Source organism: Rhinolophus ferrumequinum, chromosome X (assembly GCF_004115265.2).
Source record: "Rhinolophus ferrumequinum isolate MPI-CBG mRhiFer1 chromosome X, mRhiFer1_v1.p, whole genome shotgun sequence".
NCBI classification, from domain to species: domain Eukaryota; kingdom Metazoa; phylum Chordata; class Mammalia; order Chiroptera; family Rhinolophidae; genus Rhinolophus; species Rhinolophus ferrumequinum.
Genome location: NC_046284.1, coordinates 10,550,663 through 10,567,279, shown reverse-complemented (window position 1 = coordinate 10,567,279; position 16,617 = coordinate 10,550,663). Strand labels below are relative to the sequence as shown.

General features: G+C 43.4%; 1 protein-coding gene across 16 annotated transcripts in view; it reads left to right on the top strand.

The window, feature by feature from the left end:
* FMR1 (fragile X messenger ribonucleoprotein 1) overlaps positions 1–6,167 on the top strand; it is a 38,238-nt gene extending 32,071 nt beyond the window's left edge. For 3 of the 16 annotated variants that reach the window (XM_033105155.1, XM_033105073.1, XM_033105104.1), the window contains 3 exons: positions 925–1,032; positions 1,375–1,457; positions 3,648–5,042. In XM_033105155.1, the coding sequence (XP_032961046.1) occupies positions 925–1,032; positions 1,375–1,457; positions 3,648–3,795 (339 nt within the window). In that variant the 3' untranslated portion in view covers positions 3,796–5,042. The other 13 variants (XM_033105082.1, XM_033105119.1, XM_033105057.1 and 10 more) reach the window with 11 other exon arrangements.
* Positions 6,168–16,617: the final 10,450 nt, after the last annotated feature.

Genomic DNA, 16,617 nt, shown 5'->3' with positions numbered 1-16,617 from the left:
ATGGTGAAGCTATAATTGGTCATTAGCTCCAACAGAGGAAGAGAGAGGTAGTAGAGCTGGTGTTCTGGAGTTGGGGAGAGACGTACCTACTCCTAAGGCCAACCCTGACCCGAACCCCTAACCCCTCGCCCAGAAAGCCGTTATCTTTGCCGTTGAGGCCCCAGCTCACGATGGAGCTCTTTCCCCCCCCCCCACTGCCATCCCTTAGGTCGTGAAGCCACCCCTGAGCCATAATGAGTTTATTGTGATAATTCCTTTATTGATGATAAATGATTCCAGTGGGACTGGGAGGGAGGGAAGATTGTGGACCAAGCGTCAAGTAAACATATCCCGGTCCAGCTAGGTCCAGTCCCTGATCCCACAAGAGACCCTTCCATGAGACCGTTGGTCTGGTGGCCTTCTTGTCACCCTCTCAGAGGGGACCAAAATATGGGCATTCCCCTCTGTCCCTTAGCCAAACTTTGTTAAACGGAACTCTGTAGAGGTTTTGTTTATGAAGGTGTTACATTTAACTCTTGTAGACAACTTTTCCTCCAGAGAGCACAGATGTTTAAAGGAGCACAGCTGGTAAATGATATGACATACTCAGGTTTGAACTTAGATGGCTAATAAAGTACCTTTTATTTTTTTAAAAAAATAAGCACCAAACACGTTTGAAACCAAAATTACCTCAAATATTGGAAAACCCTTCATTTTGAATTTGAGATCATTTGTTTTACCAAAGGGAAGGTGGGCCGATAAATTAGGAAGAGTATTGGATTACCCCTGAAACGTCTCTGGAAGCTTCTGTTAACCTAACTTTTTTTTTTTTAAGTCAGACAACGGTATATAACTTTTAACTCTCGATAGGAACTAATTCTGAAGCATCAAATGCTTCTGAAACAGAATCTGACCACAGAGACGAACTCAGTGATTGGTCATTAGCTCCAACAGAGGAAGAGAGGGAGAACTACCTGCGCAGAGGAGACGGGCGCCGGCGCGGCGGCGGAGGCAGAGGACAGGGAGGAAGGGGACGCGGAGGCGGCTTCAAAGGTACAGACAGAGGTTTCCATCTGTCAAAAAATACCGGTGAATTGTCACGACTGTCTGAAGTTGTGTGCAAAAGCACCATGACCAAATGGTGGATTACCAAGGTGCCATTTCTCAGCCTTTCCTTCAAATACTAGTTCACAGAACATTCGACAACCTTCCCTCTGGTTTACGTAGAATATATGAGTAAACACCGATGACGAGTTGAGCTGCCCTGGCGATTCTAACCATAATATCTGTTGGCGTCTGTAGCTGGTCTAAGTAAATGGAGGGTATGGGAATAAAGAGCTTCCATTCAGCCTCTTAGCATCAGTAAGTGTGGAACCTTTCCAAATGTCTCCGCAGGAAACGATGATCACTCCCGAACAGATAACCGCCCGCGTAACCCCAGAGAGGCTAAAGGAAGGACTGCAGATGGATCCCTCCAGGTAAACTCGCGCACCTCTTTTCACCTCAGTTGTTTGGATCGTGGTAGTGTGAGATTTACCAGTTCATTTGACTTTGTGTTTAACCATGTTCAAAGATGGCCAATTTGATTTACGAGAAATCATTTTCTTTCACCCTTACAATTGTGAGCCATCTTAGTCCTTCAGGCAAGTATGCAAAAATTTCTCTGGAGCCTATGCAGTCTGAGTATTTGTGAAGACATTGGCGGCCACATTATGACTCCAATACACCTGGGTGGTCCCTCCCATTCCTCCAAGGAAAGGATATCCCGGAATGTACTGAGAGAGAGAGAGACCTGAGTAAGCCCTGTGGGTCCCTCGTCCCCTGGCTAGCAGGGACCGAGTGTCCTCTTTAAGGGGAAAGTAAGGAAAAGAAGGTGTCTGTCTCATGGATAACAATCGTGTTAGACAGGAGCTGATCATACTCAGCTAGAACCTGCGGAGCGAGTCACCTGCTGGTTTGCAGCCGGCCGCTCCTCGGAGCCTCTCATCTCAGTTGGTCATCACGTGTGATGAACCCACTGTGAAATCATTTGAAAATTACCCCTGAGCCTGTCCAGACACCTTTGCCAGATGTTCTGTGTCTGTTAGCGAATTTAACCTTACAGCAGCCCCCTGAGGTAATGAGTTTGATTATTCTGTCTTATGGGTGAGTAAACTCAAGTTTTACTACAAGTTTCAGTCCTTTGCCCAAGGTCACAAAGTTTGCATACGGTGCAGGGATATTCCAACCCCGGTGTCTGAGTCCCAGAGCCCATGTTTTCTTCTTCTACTTCTTTGACTCTTAATTCTTAATCCAACTCGTTAGGGTCCCTCCTTGACTATGGAATGGTTTGGGACCAGCACCCGAGTTTAGTGAGAGAGAACTTTTTTTAAGAGCAGAAACTTCATGACAGAATGTTCTTTACATTTCTTAGCAGTTGTAAGTAGGTGTAAACTTCTAGTGAGTTTTTTGGGACCAGTATAGAAAAGACCTTAAACCTAGATAAAGAGATAGGTGAAATAATGTACATACGTGTGCTTTACAAAGATGTAAGACATTTATATGGACCAATTTTGTAATTTCCTACTTAAACTGCCAATGTTCAATGAAATTGGCAATCCAATTCCATTGTTAAAAGGATGCATATTTATATTTATTATTAAAATGGACTGTCGGAAGAAAGGTGTTTTCTGTGTAAGTATGAGAATAAATCTAAATCAAAGCACAGAACCCTTGACAACAAAGCATTTAAAACGCACACCCAGGCCCAACACTTAAACACACTTTGAAATTACAGTGAACCATTTTGGGATATGTGTTGTATTTGTACTTGAAGCAGATCAATATCTGTAGTTGTTTTAGGTCCATGGGTCAATATTATCTTCCTTTTGTATAGCATCTAGAATTGTATTTCTTTTAAGTGTTCAGTGTTGGCATTTCAAATATTGCATAAATCTTAGAATATTATTTTTAAATTGCATTCATCTTTACACTCTTCCTGGGATTCCAGTCCCTCCACACATTAGTGTCTTCAGATTTCCCTAAACCACTCTTATTCTTCAGACAGAGTTCAAGTTATATGATCATCTGACTTGCCTCACTGAAATACAAGCTACCAGAAAGCATTGCTCATATTCTTCTACTGTAGGACAATGGGGGCCCTGAGCATAGAGCAACTTAATCACACCCATGATAGATATAAAGGTGTGAACTGAAGGCTAGTTACTAAGTGAGTTAGCTGAGTTATTATCCTGGTAAAATTGGAATAGTAAGACATAAATTTGTCTCTCTTCTCCTGGGTTTCATAATCTTTGAAGAATAATCCATTCTTTTGAACTCTAGTATTATAGCCATGTATATATTATAATCAGTAAGAGTAATTCATTTTAACTATTTGTTTCTCACTGTTTTATTCTGCTTAGAAGAAGACACAGTAGGATTGTGAGTTTTTATCTAACTTTGGATGCATTGAGATGACCAGTGTGTTCCAGTTAAAGAAGAGGAGTATTTTAAAATCATAAACCAAATAAAGATCGTACTGACCTCAGTTCTTGCACTTCTATTCTCACCCCAGTCTCTTTCCCCTTTAACATGTGGAATTTACACTGCAGGCTTAAATTTCTTGTCAGGCCAATTACAGATTACAATAGGATGTGGTCTGTGTATATAACAACTATAACTTGTTTTAGATCAGAGTTGACTGCAATAATGAAAGGAGTGTCCACACTAAAACATTACAGAATACCTCCAGTGAAGGTAATCGGCTGCGCACGGGTAAAGATCGTAACCAGAAGAAGGAAAAGCCAGACAGCATGGATGGTCAACAACCACTTGTGAATGGAGTACCCTAAACTGCATAATTCTGAAGTTACATTTCCTATACCATTTCCATCATTCTTATTCCATATTAGAAAACTTTGTTAGGCCAAAGACAAATAGTAGGCAAGATGGCACAGGGCATGAAATGAACACAAATTTCTGTTTAAGAATTTTATTTTTTTTTTGGTATTGGCCATAAGCAACAATTTTCAGATTTGCACAAAAAGATACCTTGAAATTTTGGAGCACTGCTTTTAAGTACACTTACCACTTCAAGACAGGGTTTTAGTTGGGTTTATTTTTTGAAGTACTGAGAAATGATATTCTTTGTTCATTTGGATCATTTTCCTGCATTGGGTGAAAACTCACTGGTACATTTCAGTTTTTTTTTTTTTAAATAAATAGCACTTATAGTAATCATATTAGACTTCTGTTTTCAGTCTCATTCAAATACTGTCATTTCATGTCCTGTGTGAGTTTATGTTTTGGTCCACTTTTCCAGTATTTTAGTGGACCCTGAAATGTGTGTGATGTGACGTTTGTCATTTTCATTAGCAAAAAAACAAAAGTTGTATGATCTGTGCCTTTTTTATATCTTGGCAGGTAGGATTATTATATTTGGATGCAGAGTTCAGGGAAGATAAGTTGGAAACACTAAATGTTAAAGATGTAGCAAACCCTGTCAAACATTAGTACTTTATAGAAGAATATGCATGCTTTCCATATTTTTTTCCTTGCATAAACATCAGGTTAGGCAGTATAAAGAATAGAACTTGTTTTTGTTTATGTTTTGTTGCACTGAAGTTTGACAAATAGTGTTATTGAGAGGGATGTGTAATTGTTTTCTGTATCGACAGGAGAAGAAATAACTATCTTTTCATTTGAGAGAGGCTAAAATGCTTTCAGCTAGGAACAAATCTTTTTGGTCGAAAGTTGGTAGGACATGCCTGCTCTTTGGCCTGATGACCAGTTTTAACTTAGAGCCTTTTTTTTTTATTTTGTTGTCCCCCCTGTTTTGTGAACTTTTTCATATTTTAATTTGAAGCTTCTTTCGGGGAGATAGAAAGATCATTTCCATTTGTGCATAATAATCCTGTGAAGTACAGGTACTTTGTCTAAGAAACATTGGAGGCAGGTTAAATGTTTTGTATACTTTGAAATATTAGGTCTAACATATAAGCAGAATTGGAACACAGAGTAGGATTGGTTAACAAACAATACTTCTTTTCTTTAGTTTTTTTTTTTTTTTTTTTTTTTTTTTTTTGCCTTCCTGACATGTTGGGTTTAGGTTTTGCTTTGAGGTTTTTTGTTGTTGTTTTTTTTTTTTTAAATGAATGAAATTTACTGAGGAAAAATATGTGAAGGACCTTCGCTCTAAGATGTTATATTTTTCTTAAAAAATAACTCCAAGTCGGGGTACCACTGAATCTGTACAGAGCCGTACAAACCGAAGTTCTGCCTCTGATGTATTTTGTGAGTTTGTTTCTTTGAATTTTCATTTTACAGTTACTTTTCCTTGCATACAAATAAGCATATAAAACGGCAACAAACTGCACATGATTTCAAGAATATTAAAAAGTCTTTTAAAAAGTATTGCCAAACATTAATGTTGATTTCTAGTTATTTATTCTGGGAATGTATAGTATTTGAAAACAGAAATTGGTACCTTGCACACATCATCTGTAAGCTGTTTGGTTTAAAATACTGTAGATAATTAACCAAGGTAGAATGACCTTGTAATGTATCTGCTCTTGGGCAATATTCTCTGTACATATTAGCAACAACAGATTTTATGTTGACATTTGTTTGGTTATAGTGCAATATATTTTGTATGCAAGCAGTTTCAATAAAGTTTGATCTTTCTCTGCTAAATTGATGTTGATGCAATCCTTACAAATGATTGCTTTTACAATTTTAAGCTAGGAAAAGAAATCTATAGAAAGTGTTCTGTTACAAACTGTAACTGTTACCACTGGAAATTTCACGTTATAGAAAGTTAGCCGTTATCTACCATCTTGCAAGAAGTGGATCTTATTTAATAAGGTGAAAACCACCAACAAAAGGGTACAAAAGCACATTGTGCCGTTATAATATACACCAAGTCTCTTTACAGAGGCCGAGTTCGGCAAAGCGCTAGCTTAATTTGTGAATTACTAACTTCTAAAACTGTAATTTGATTCACATGTTTTCAAATGGCGTTGGAGTTGATTCATAATACAATATTTGTGTGCTAAACGTGTATGTTTTTCAGTTCCAAGTCATGATGTTTTTAAAAATCTTATTAAAGTTTCGAAAATCTGAAGATTGTTTATCTAGATGTAAATTTTTATTAAAAAGTTGCACTTATGAAAAAGCAAAAAATTAGTCTGACAGATGTTTGCTCCTGGTCTTAAATTTCTAAATGTAACGAAAAAAATGAACACTGTATAGGGGGAAAGTTATTTATCATGCAAAAGCACATATGCCTTGCAAATAATCTTTGATGTGCCCTTAAAAGGCAAAGACGTTGATATTTGAAAATATAATTTTCCATATTCCCAGTTACGAGATTTCAGCACATTCATTATGTAGACTGCCACTAAACAATATTAAACGCATACTTTTGTCCACATATGAACATACCCTGCCGTTGAGAAAATATTAAGTGTGTCTATGTAGTTAAAAAAACAGCTTTGATGTCAATATCTCAGCAAGAAAATCAATGACAGGTTTGTGGGTGGATGTGCCTGAATTGGCTGCTGTGGTCACTTCGAGGAACTCTGATACAGCCTGGAGAACAGGGTAGAAATGGAGAGACGAGTTTGAACATTTTACCTGCTCTTAGAATCCCAAATGATCCAGTGATGCAGGGCAGTCTCATCTATATTGATGTTTTTGTTTTTTTTCCAGAACAATTTGTCCTTGTTTTCTGCTTGTCTAGTTTTTCATTCTGGCATTTTCCTGCTGCTTTGCTGCCCCTTCTGCCTAGTTCTGGGCTCTTGTAGAGCCAGAAGAGCTGAACGCAGTCTGTTAGAGGTGGTAGGTAGAAACAGTCCTCAGGAGACTTGCTTGCGTTTTCCTGGTTTCACACTAGTTTTCAGTGCTGCACATGAACAGCCTTTGTTGGCAGCAGGGGGCTGCTGACTCGACCTGGCTCCCTCAGGCATTTCCCTCATGTGATCATGACCTTAGAGTGCGTGGTGGCTGGGAATCCAATGCCTTTTTAGAGTCAGTATTCGCAAGTGATCCCCATTAGCCAGTTTCATGACTGTAAATAGCATCTTTCCCTCATAAACCCCAATCCCTCTGATAACCAGTTCTGAAATAGCCATTCCCACATGCTGGTCTTGATTGCTCGGAAGACTTAATGGGAGGCCAGCATTGAAACCCTGAGCATCTCTTCCTCTGTGTGTTTATTTGGGGCTGTTTAAAATTTTTATTTGGGGAGATTTTTTTTTTAATTTATTGGGGTGACAATTGTTAGTAAAAATTACATAGATTTCAGGTGTACAATTCTGCATTACATCATCTATAAATCCCATTGTGTGTTCACCACCCAGAGTCAGTTCTCCTTCCATCACCATATATTTGATCCCCCTATTTGGGGAGATTTAGAAATTTTTTTGCCACTGCTCTCAGAACTTTCCGTGGAGAAACAGGGGAATCCTTTTTTTTTTTACTGCTAAGGAGTTTTGTGTTAGTGGGGAAAGCATTAAAAACAGTCTTTGCAACTTGTAGGTGCTAAGTGCTTAAAAACTAACCTTCAAAATGGATTGCTTAAAGGTCTTCCCACCAATTCCAGTATACCATGCACTTGGTTTCAGGGGTAGGTTGAAAAATCGGAAGATGTGTCAACAGAAGATGCTTACCTGGAATTCTTGGGATCAGGGTCTATTATCATTACTCAGTATCATACAGAACTTGGATGGCTTATGCTAAGAGAGGAAACAAGTAATTCTGATGTTATTTCTTCAAGTATAAAGGTTTTTTTGGTAAATACTAAGGCATCTTTGTCAGATTTCCCTGGAGGTCAAATCTTGTAAGATACTGCATCAAAGAACAGAGGTCTAGTCCTCAGAGAACATACGTCATTAAAGATACAGCATAGACACTACACGATAGACATAACGGAGTTATGCTGTAGAAAGGGGGAATCAGGATGTACACTCTACACTTGACCAGGGCATAGAGAAGCTCTGATAACTGGGTAAGTCATTTCACCTCCAGGTTTCGATTTCTTCATGGGTTAAATAGCTGGTATGTTATCCTAACTCCCAGGTCGTATAGGTATTAACAAGGTATTCGTATTTTATATGGACAAAGCTACAGAGAGGAAGTGTTGACAGACCACCCACCTGATTTCATCTGGTGCTCATCCAATATTTACTGAACATCAGGCATTTCACAAGCTTCTTGGGGATGCAAAGACCCTATTGCAGACCGTGAAGTTCAGTGTCAAGTGGGAGAACTTGAGTCCATGGGCGGTTCCAGTACATGGTACAGTAAGTGGTACGCTGCTCAGGGTGAGGTGGGGGCACAGGAAAAACACCTAAGTCAGAGTGCTGTGGAGTCAGTAGAGGGCTTAGGCGAAATGAAATCTTACCTACGAGGGAGGCCAGATTGGAGGAGTCAGCCGGGAGAAAAAGTGCTGGGGGCATTGCATGTAAAAGTATTCGGGAAGCTTCTGAGAGTTCAGTGTGACTAGGGCGTGGGAATGACAGATGAGCTGGAGTTACTGTCAAGGGTGGCCTTGCGGTGCCATGTTAAGAGTTCCGATTTGTGGGAACCTGTGAAGGCTTTGAAACAATCAGATTTACACTTGAAGTGTGGAGGGACAGACAAGTTTGCCCCATGACGGAGCTTCCATCAAGCTGCCTGGTAACCAGCTAGCAGGAGGGACTGGGCCCAAATCCAACTTCCTGGAGGTTCCTCTGCCCCGCGATGCAAAATCCAGCTTCCTACGAGGTCACACGTGCCAGCAGCCTGTGTTCCCAGACAGCATCCCTGACCTATGGCACTTAAGCCCTGCTGGGATCCTCTGCGTGTACGGCCGTTGTCAGGGTTGCCCTATGGAAAGGTAGACTCCCAGAGAAGAAACGTCCTTCTCTGGAGGACAGCCCCCAGGTGCAGCCTTTGCATGTCTGCCTGAGACAGTGGGTGGCCGTGTGCCTCTTCTTTCTGACTCATCTTGCTGGTCAGTTCCCCTCATTAAATCCTTACCCTTTGGGGATGTTAATATGTTGTGTGCCTTCACCCACTGCTTCACAGATGGCACCCACCATGAGGCAGTCTCCACGTACTCCAGCACTGGCCTTCTGGAAACTGCAAAAGAGGTCAGCTAAGCCATACCAGGGATGGACGACATCCATCCTACGGCTGGTGGTGGGAACTCTAGCTGAGCTGAAATCACGGTGAACACGTTACTGCAGTGCTTGTGTGTGGCCGTGCCAATTGCCACAAAAGGCCCTGGCAAGTCCTCCACGTAAGGCAGACAGATGATTTGATCCCTTGGCACTGGCTCACTTACAAATCCACCAGTCACCAGAGCCCTAGAGAGGAAGAAATTGGGAGAAAACAGCCCTCGGTCCCAAGTGCCATTGGAACAGTAGGTACAACCTACCCTCCTAGATTTGAAACTTGTCATCGTGCAGTTACCCTCCAGGGGCTTGGGGGATGGGGGTGGGGGACACGTGCAGCCTGAGAGGCTGCAGTACTGGACTCCCAACAGCCATCACAGGAGTCCCTTGGAGCTTAAACTGTTTACCAAAGCCACACCCATGAGATAAGTGACACAGAATGGCCAGCATTTGGGCTTTACCACCAGAGTCCATTTTTGCCGAACGAATTGGCTAGTCTGAACATTGGGGAGAGAGCAAATGTGCCTGTCTCGTGCTTGAACTGGATGCTCCTGGAAATCGAATTCACATAGCGGCAAGGAGGAGACTTCCCCGAGACAGTGCAAACTGGATCATGCCTACCAAGCTCAGCGCTGCTTTGAGGCGCTTTGGCCTTAAGCATGGTTGGACGAAAAGCCCGGGCATCCGGCACGACTTGTAGCCAAATGCAATTAATTCAGACAATGCTGGTAAAATTGATGGGATCTTACACAAGGTCATCCCTAACTTTGCTCCTCTGCCAGGGAGTAAGGGGTGGGATAATCCTTTAGGGCTGATGTCGGCCCCACCCAAAAGGGGCAAAGGAGAGAAGGGGCTCTGTGAGATGCCCCAGGTCTCAGCAGAAATGAAAAGGGAGGAGGAGAGCACCACTCCAGACATCCTTCCCAGTCTCCCTCAGGCAGCACGTGATGGCTCTGGATCTTGAACAAGGGGATTGTTAGCTAAGGACGTACATGGGAAAAGCATAGAGACTGGTGAGCTGATAAGCAACCCAAGTCACTGTCGTGAGGTTGCAGCAAAAACATAGGGGTGCAAGAAACCCCAAATGACTGATTTTAGAGTGGGCGTTGAGAAGACCCCCGATGGAGAGCTGATGCAAGGAGGTCCTGGGTGGGAGGATTCCATTGGGAGAAAGAGGCCCCACTGCCTGGCCAGCAAACCTCCGAACCTTCCCGTGTCCTTAGAGAAGGGTCCGGAGGAGGAAGCTAAGCAGCTAGCCACATGGCAATGCAGCTGAGACTCAGATACTCCCCATTGCTGCATGCCTCCGTGCCACTCAGGAGACTGATTTGCTAGTCAGACAGCTAGAGGGCCCTTCAATCCAGATTTGAGTCAGTTCAAAAGCAAACTTGGCCGAGGGCCCGGTCCTCTGCCTTCTTCCAGTGGAATGCTAACTTCCTGCCCTGGAACATAGGTGCAAGGGGGATGCAGCAGAACTGCACCTACCAGACACTGGAACCTGAAAAATGGTTCTTGGACTTGGCAAATCCACAGTCAATTCATCTCCCTGGCACGATTGGGGACTGGTTTTACTTCCAGCCAAGAGACTTGTCACAATCACGGCAGATGCCATTGGCCTCTTTGATGAGGCCGTGCTCGTGGTGCCTTTGTCAGACGGCATAATTGGGAAAGACACGCTGGCTTCCATCGATGCAGCACACACTGTGCACTGACCTGCTGGGTGAGTGTGGGCATTGGTCTCTGGCCTGGTGAACGCACAGCCTCTGGTATTTCCAGGCCTTCCAGGACTGTGTGCTTGAAACAGTATCACAGACCAGTAGGTGAGAAAGGAAACATACGGGGCTTATTCCACAACCAGGAGGGAGCGGTAGGCCATGCTATTTTCCAATTCCCAGTCCTGTTGAGCCAGGGAGTAAATCCAGTGTCCCTGACCCCTCATTACAGATTATTGTGGCTTTAACAGTGGCCACCAATAGTGGCACTCAAAGCCCCTGATATACACATTATACCAGCAGGGGACTACACTGAAGCCATTACCGCCACTTGGTGGCTCTAGAGCGCTCGAAACATGGCTGGTCTGAAGTGAGACATGCATAAGAAGAACCCACAACCGATTTTGAAGACTTACTCTGAAAAAGATGAAAAATAACCTTAATGACTATTTTTTAAATATTTAAATGCTGAAATGTTAATATTTTGCATCTATTGGGTTAACTAAACTATGTCACAAATTAGTTACACCTGTCTCTTTTTCCCATTTTTTAAAAATTTGTTTTAATTAAAGTTGATTGGGGTGACAATGGTTAGTAAAGTTACATAGGTTTCAGGTGTACAATTCCGTAATATATCATCTCTATATCACATTGTGTGTTCACCACCCAGAGTCAGTTCTCCTTCCATCACCATATATGTGTGGGATCCCGTTTACTCTCATCTACCATGCCCCTCCCCTTTACCCTCTGGTAACCACTACCTTTTTTTTTCATAGTGATTACCAGAAATTTTGCAGTTACACAGTGGCCCACATTATATTACACTTGCACAGAACTGCCTTAGACGTTGCTAATGTTTTCTTCTCCAGATTTCTCCAGGAAGTAAAACAATGATTTTGTTTGCACCTGGCACAGCATGAAGTTCACCTTGACCGTCCTGCCTCAGGCATTTTGGACTTGCCCAGCAATACTTAATAGCCGCAATCTATCAGTAATGACTTGGGCAAGCCCATTCTATTATACTGATGACATTTGGATAGCCGCCCTCCCAGAGGAAAGTGTTCTCACCTTAATGCATGCTCTCTAAGCCCAGCCGTCCATAGGTGGCAGGGCCTTGAATGAGGATAGAGACCAGGGCCAGGCCGCTTGAGTGCGTATCTTGGGGGCTATATGAGCAGCGGCCCAAAGAGGGATTCCACAGCCTAGTAAGGAAAAACTGCTGGCCTTGCAGACACAAACTACACAAAAGAGCCCTGATCACCTATTTGGCTTCCTGGGTGTTGGATCAGCACATCCTGGACCTAAGACTTTTATTTAAGAATTTGGACTAAGTCACCAGACTGGTAGCTAAATTTGATTGGGGACCCCTGCAATGAGACCCCAGAAGCAATACAGGCAGCAGTAAAACAATATCTTCCCTCCCAGCCCCCCTCTCGCTGCCCCCCTCCCCCACAACTCATTCTGACCCCAGTCTCACATCTGATACCTCTGACGATAAGATTCGGCCATTATTGGGGATGGGTCATCTCTCCACTACTGAATGGTACACGCTTTTCAAATGGCAATTATTGGTCCTGGTGGGGACATAGTGTCTCACTGAAGGAGAAAGTATAACTCTGAAATCCAATATTTCTGGCCTGCAATGGATTATCCCTAAACCAAATTCCATCAGACGGGTGTATCAGTGATAGTCCAGTTGGGGAAACAGAAATCCCACTCAGGATTTTCACTGAGAAGTTCATATAGGGATTGGTTAAGCAGATACTAAAGGACTGAAAATGCAAAACATGAACATTACGGTAACACAGAGGTGAGATCGGCAGGAAGTATCTACCATCCTGAGGCCTGTATGAATGAAGGGACGAGCGAGGCTGGGATGATGAGAACCCAAGAGCTCAAAGGCGAGGCCCTTAGAGTTAAAACCTAGACCTCCAGGAAAGGGGCACTTTCGGTCAGTGCTGGTACCTTGCTAACTCACAGGCAGACCTTTATGGGGCTGGGACTTAGGCCAGTGAGGAGGGGGTGCCAACCAAGTGGCTGGTGCTGGTGTGTGAGGAGACATCATGAAGCTGGTTTTGAGGGGACGGATGGAAATCTGGAAATTCAGCTGGTACTCAAGTAAACCATTCCTGCCAGAGTGAAGAACCATGGTTTTCCAGTCGTCTCCCCCTAGAGCCTCTTATCAACAAAACCAGTAAAGAAGGATGGTGTGGAACTGAGACACAATAGCTTAATCATTGACAAAGTGCAACGAGCCAAAAAACTCAAATGGAAATGGGACATCCAACTGGGGGTCGAGTCAGCTGCAAGAATAGGCGGCTGCCCACCCGGTAGGTACTGAGATGGCCCCACTGCCTGCTTTGCCTGAGTTACTGGCTCGATGTGGGCCTCGATTTTGAGACTTGGTGCCATACAAGGAAGTCTGTTTCACTGATGGGTGAGCAATTTCACTGGAATACTAAGCCATCTGTTATAATAACGGTAAATGCTGACAACCCACGGCATTGGCTGCTCTGCACAATGGGTGGAATGTCAAGTGGTGCTTTTGGTAATAAAGCATTCTGCTTCTGGATGACTGAAATACACCTTTACACAGACTCATGAGCAGACACCTCTGACCCTGGGTTGGCCACACACTTCCTCGGCAAGTTGGGGGGGCCCTCCTGTGGTTCTTATGCAGTAAGTCACCTATGCCCTGTAACCATCTTCCTCAATCTCAAGAGATGGCCTTTTGGTAAAGGAATTGTTAGCCCTGGGTCACTGCAGAGCTTTTCATTCCAGGCTATAAAGTAAGGCCTGGTTCATTCTTGGGGAGCAGGGTGTTCATGGACCCCAGATCATTGGGCATGGAGAGATCCAGCCCTGGGAGGCAAGTAGAGGATAAAGGGGCAAATAACCTCTCTGTTTTCCTAGTCCAGATATGGACACCCTGTACCTGTCTGGGGCAGTGACAATAGTGCCAACTATCACACAACTAGCTATGTCACTCTCAACTTGATTTGGCTATGAGGGATCTTATCAGCATCCCACTATCAAACCGTACCGTAGGTATCACTGCTACCATTAGTGGCCTCAGCCACTGTTTGCTTTGACCTTGTACTCTCATGTGTCCATCCTCTGTGATGTCCAGGCAGAGGCTTAGCTTGGATCCCACCCAGAGCAGCATTTGTGTGTGTGCCACCCATTTCCAGGACTAGTTCTTCCGTGTGTTAAGACAGCCTCCCTTGCTTCTCCTGCCTCCCCCTTGGACACAGGGTTATCTGCTTCCTGAGAGTAGCCATACAATGCTTTGGTGATCAAAGATCCAGTGCCCGTAGGCTATGTATCCCCAGCCTCTGCTGCCACCAGTAGGATCTCCTGGGGGGCATTAGGGACACAGTTTATCACTACTTTACATGGGTTGTCCCCTCATCGAGAGGTGTTTCTAAGGCTCACCTGGGGAGATTACCAATGAGCTAGCTGGGAGTTTCACTACCAAAGATATCCTTGACTTTTACGCCTGATCGTGCTGGATATCCACGTGGCTTCCGGTTACTTACTGACTAAGCAATGCACTCTGTAGCCAACACTCCTTGCTGCTTCTGGCTCATTATTCTTCACTGCGAATGGAGCTATCCAACAGCAACTATAGGAGCTACCGTGTTTCCCCGAAAATAAGCCCCAGTGAAGACTGTCAGCCAGACGGACGCTTTTAGTATGTTATGACGGTGTTCCAGAAGAAGACGACATGACTGTCTTTGAATAAATGTAGATTGTTGTACATGAAAAAATAAGACATCCCCTGAAAATACGCCCTAATGCTTCTTTTGGAGCAAAAATTAATGTAAGACCTGGTCTTAGTTTTGAGGAAACACAGTAGCCACACGGCGCTAAACCACCTCGTCTAAGCCTTGGGTCTTCTTCTCATGGCTTGGCCTGGAGTCCATGACTAGAGGTTTCAGAGAACTCTGCAGTTTTCATGATGAACTTTGTAGTCTTACTGAGGACCCTCCTCATTTTACAATGTCTTCTTTGCCACTGTCACCAACTCCAGAAACTCCATTGAAAAATCCAGTTAATTTCTGGCACCAATGGGAAGGTAGGTCTCGCTGTGGGATAATGACAGAACACGAGACCGTGGGCCTCGTCTTACTAACACTTGGGCTTGTAAGTTACCCCAATGAAACTTATTCTTGTGCCCATTCTGCATTACATGGTGGTGTTTTCTTTCACCCACTGTGGGGACAGAGCCCCAAAAAGTAGTTTCCAGGCTCTCGGCCTCACATAGAAAGGTGCTGGCTCAGGTAGTAAATGGCCATCGACTGTGATCAAATGGCCAGCAGCTGTGGCTAGTTGGCCGTCAGCTGTAACCAGTGAGCCATTAGCCATGAATATAACTGCCGTGGCTAGGCTAGTAGCAAAAAAAAAAAAAGGGGGAGCTAGCAAGAAGATGGTGGCTGAGCTTGCAAGCAGCACAGTGAGGGTTGAGAATTGTGTTGCTCCTGGTTCCTGTGTCTCCAATCCAGCCGCCAGTGAGAGTATAGTGGTATGACTCCCCTACCTATGGCTCCGTGGGTGTTCCTTTTTGGCCTCACCATGTCCTGCGTTCTTGTGTGGGGAGCGGGACCAGAGACCCCACCGGACGCTCCGCATGACACTTGGCGTAGTCCGCAGGATCCCCTGCACGACACCCACCATTCAAAGATAGATTAAAGGGGGCAAGAGAAGAGGCAGGGAGGCCAGATTGGAAAAATGAGCCAATGCAATGACAGTGAGAATAGTGAAGAGGGGTGGGCTTGCTATGATATTTAAGAAATAGAATCAGTGAGACTTGGTGATTATTGCGTGTGTGGAAAGGAACTGGGGTTGTGATTCACAGATTTTTGGCTTGAGTGATACTTTTAGTGGAATGGAGATTTATTCATTCAGCTAATGTTTATTCAAAGGTTTATTAAACATATACCATGAGTCAGGCAGTGTATTCAATGCTGTAGATGCAGGAGAAAAGGACACTGGGTGGCAGAGAAATTAGCATAAAATAAAAGATAATTACATCACAAATAGACACCACGTGCCTCCTCATGTGATGCCCTGAGAAGGACACAACACACTTCTGTAGTGTTCCTGCTAAAAAAAAATTAATGAGCTGAATCTAATCATGTGGAAATACCAGACAGGCTCTAATTAATGGACATCATACAAAATAAATGGTTTATACTCTTCACAGTTATTGAGGTCACGAAAGACAAAGAAACACTGAGGAACTGGTTCTGATCAAAGCATACTAAAACAACATGACAGTGAAATGCAACATGTGATCCTGGATTGGACATTGAACTTGAAACTACAATTATCTTTTGTTATAAAGGTCATTATTGAGAAAACTGGCTATGACTAAGGTCTGTAGATTACATAATAAGACAATGCTAATTAGCCAATTTTGGTAATGGTGATTACATAAGAGACTGTTCTTCAGTTTAGGAAACACACAAAGTATGTAGAAGCAAAGGACTGAGATATGAACTGGAAGAAGTTTTGAGCAGTAGCATAGTGACTAAGCATTCTTAAGGCTCTGGGGTTAGAGTGCCTGAGTTCTAATCTCAGCCCAGCTATTTACTACCTATGAGACTTTGGGCCAATTATTTAAATAGTCTATAAATTAAATTTCCTCGTCAGTAAAATGTATGATGCAAATCATAGCACTTACCTCATAGAGATGGTATGAGGCTGAAATTGGTGAGCATATGTGTGCCACTGAGCTCCATGTCTGACACATACATATAATCAATGTTGGCTGCATGTAAGCTATTCTG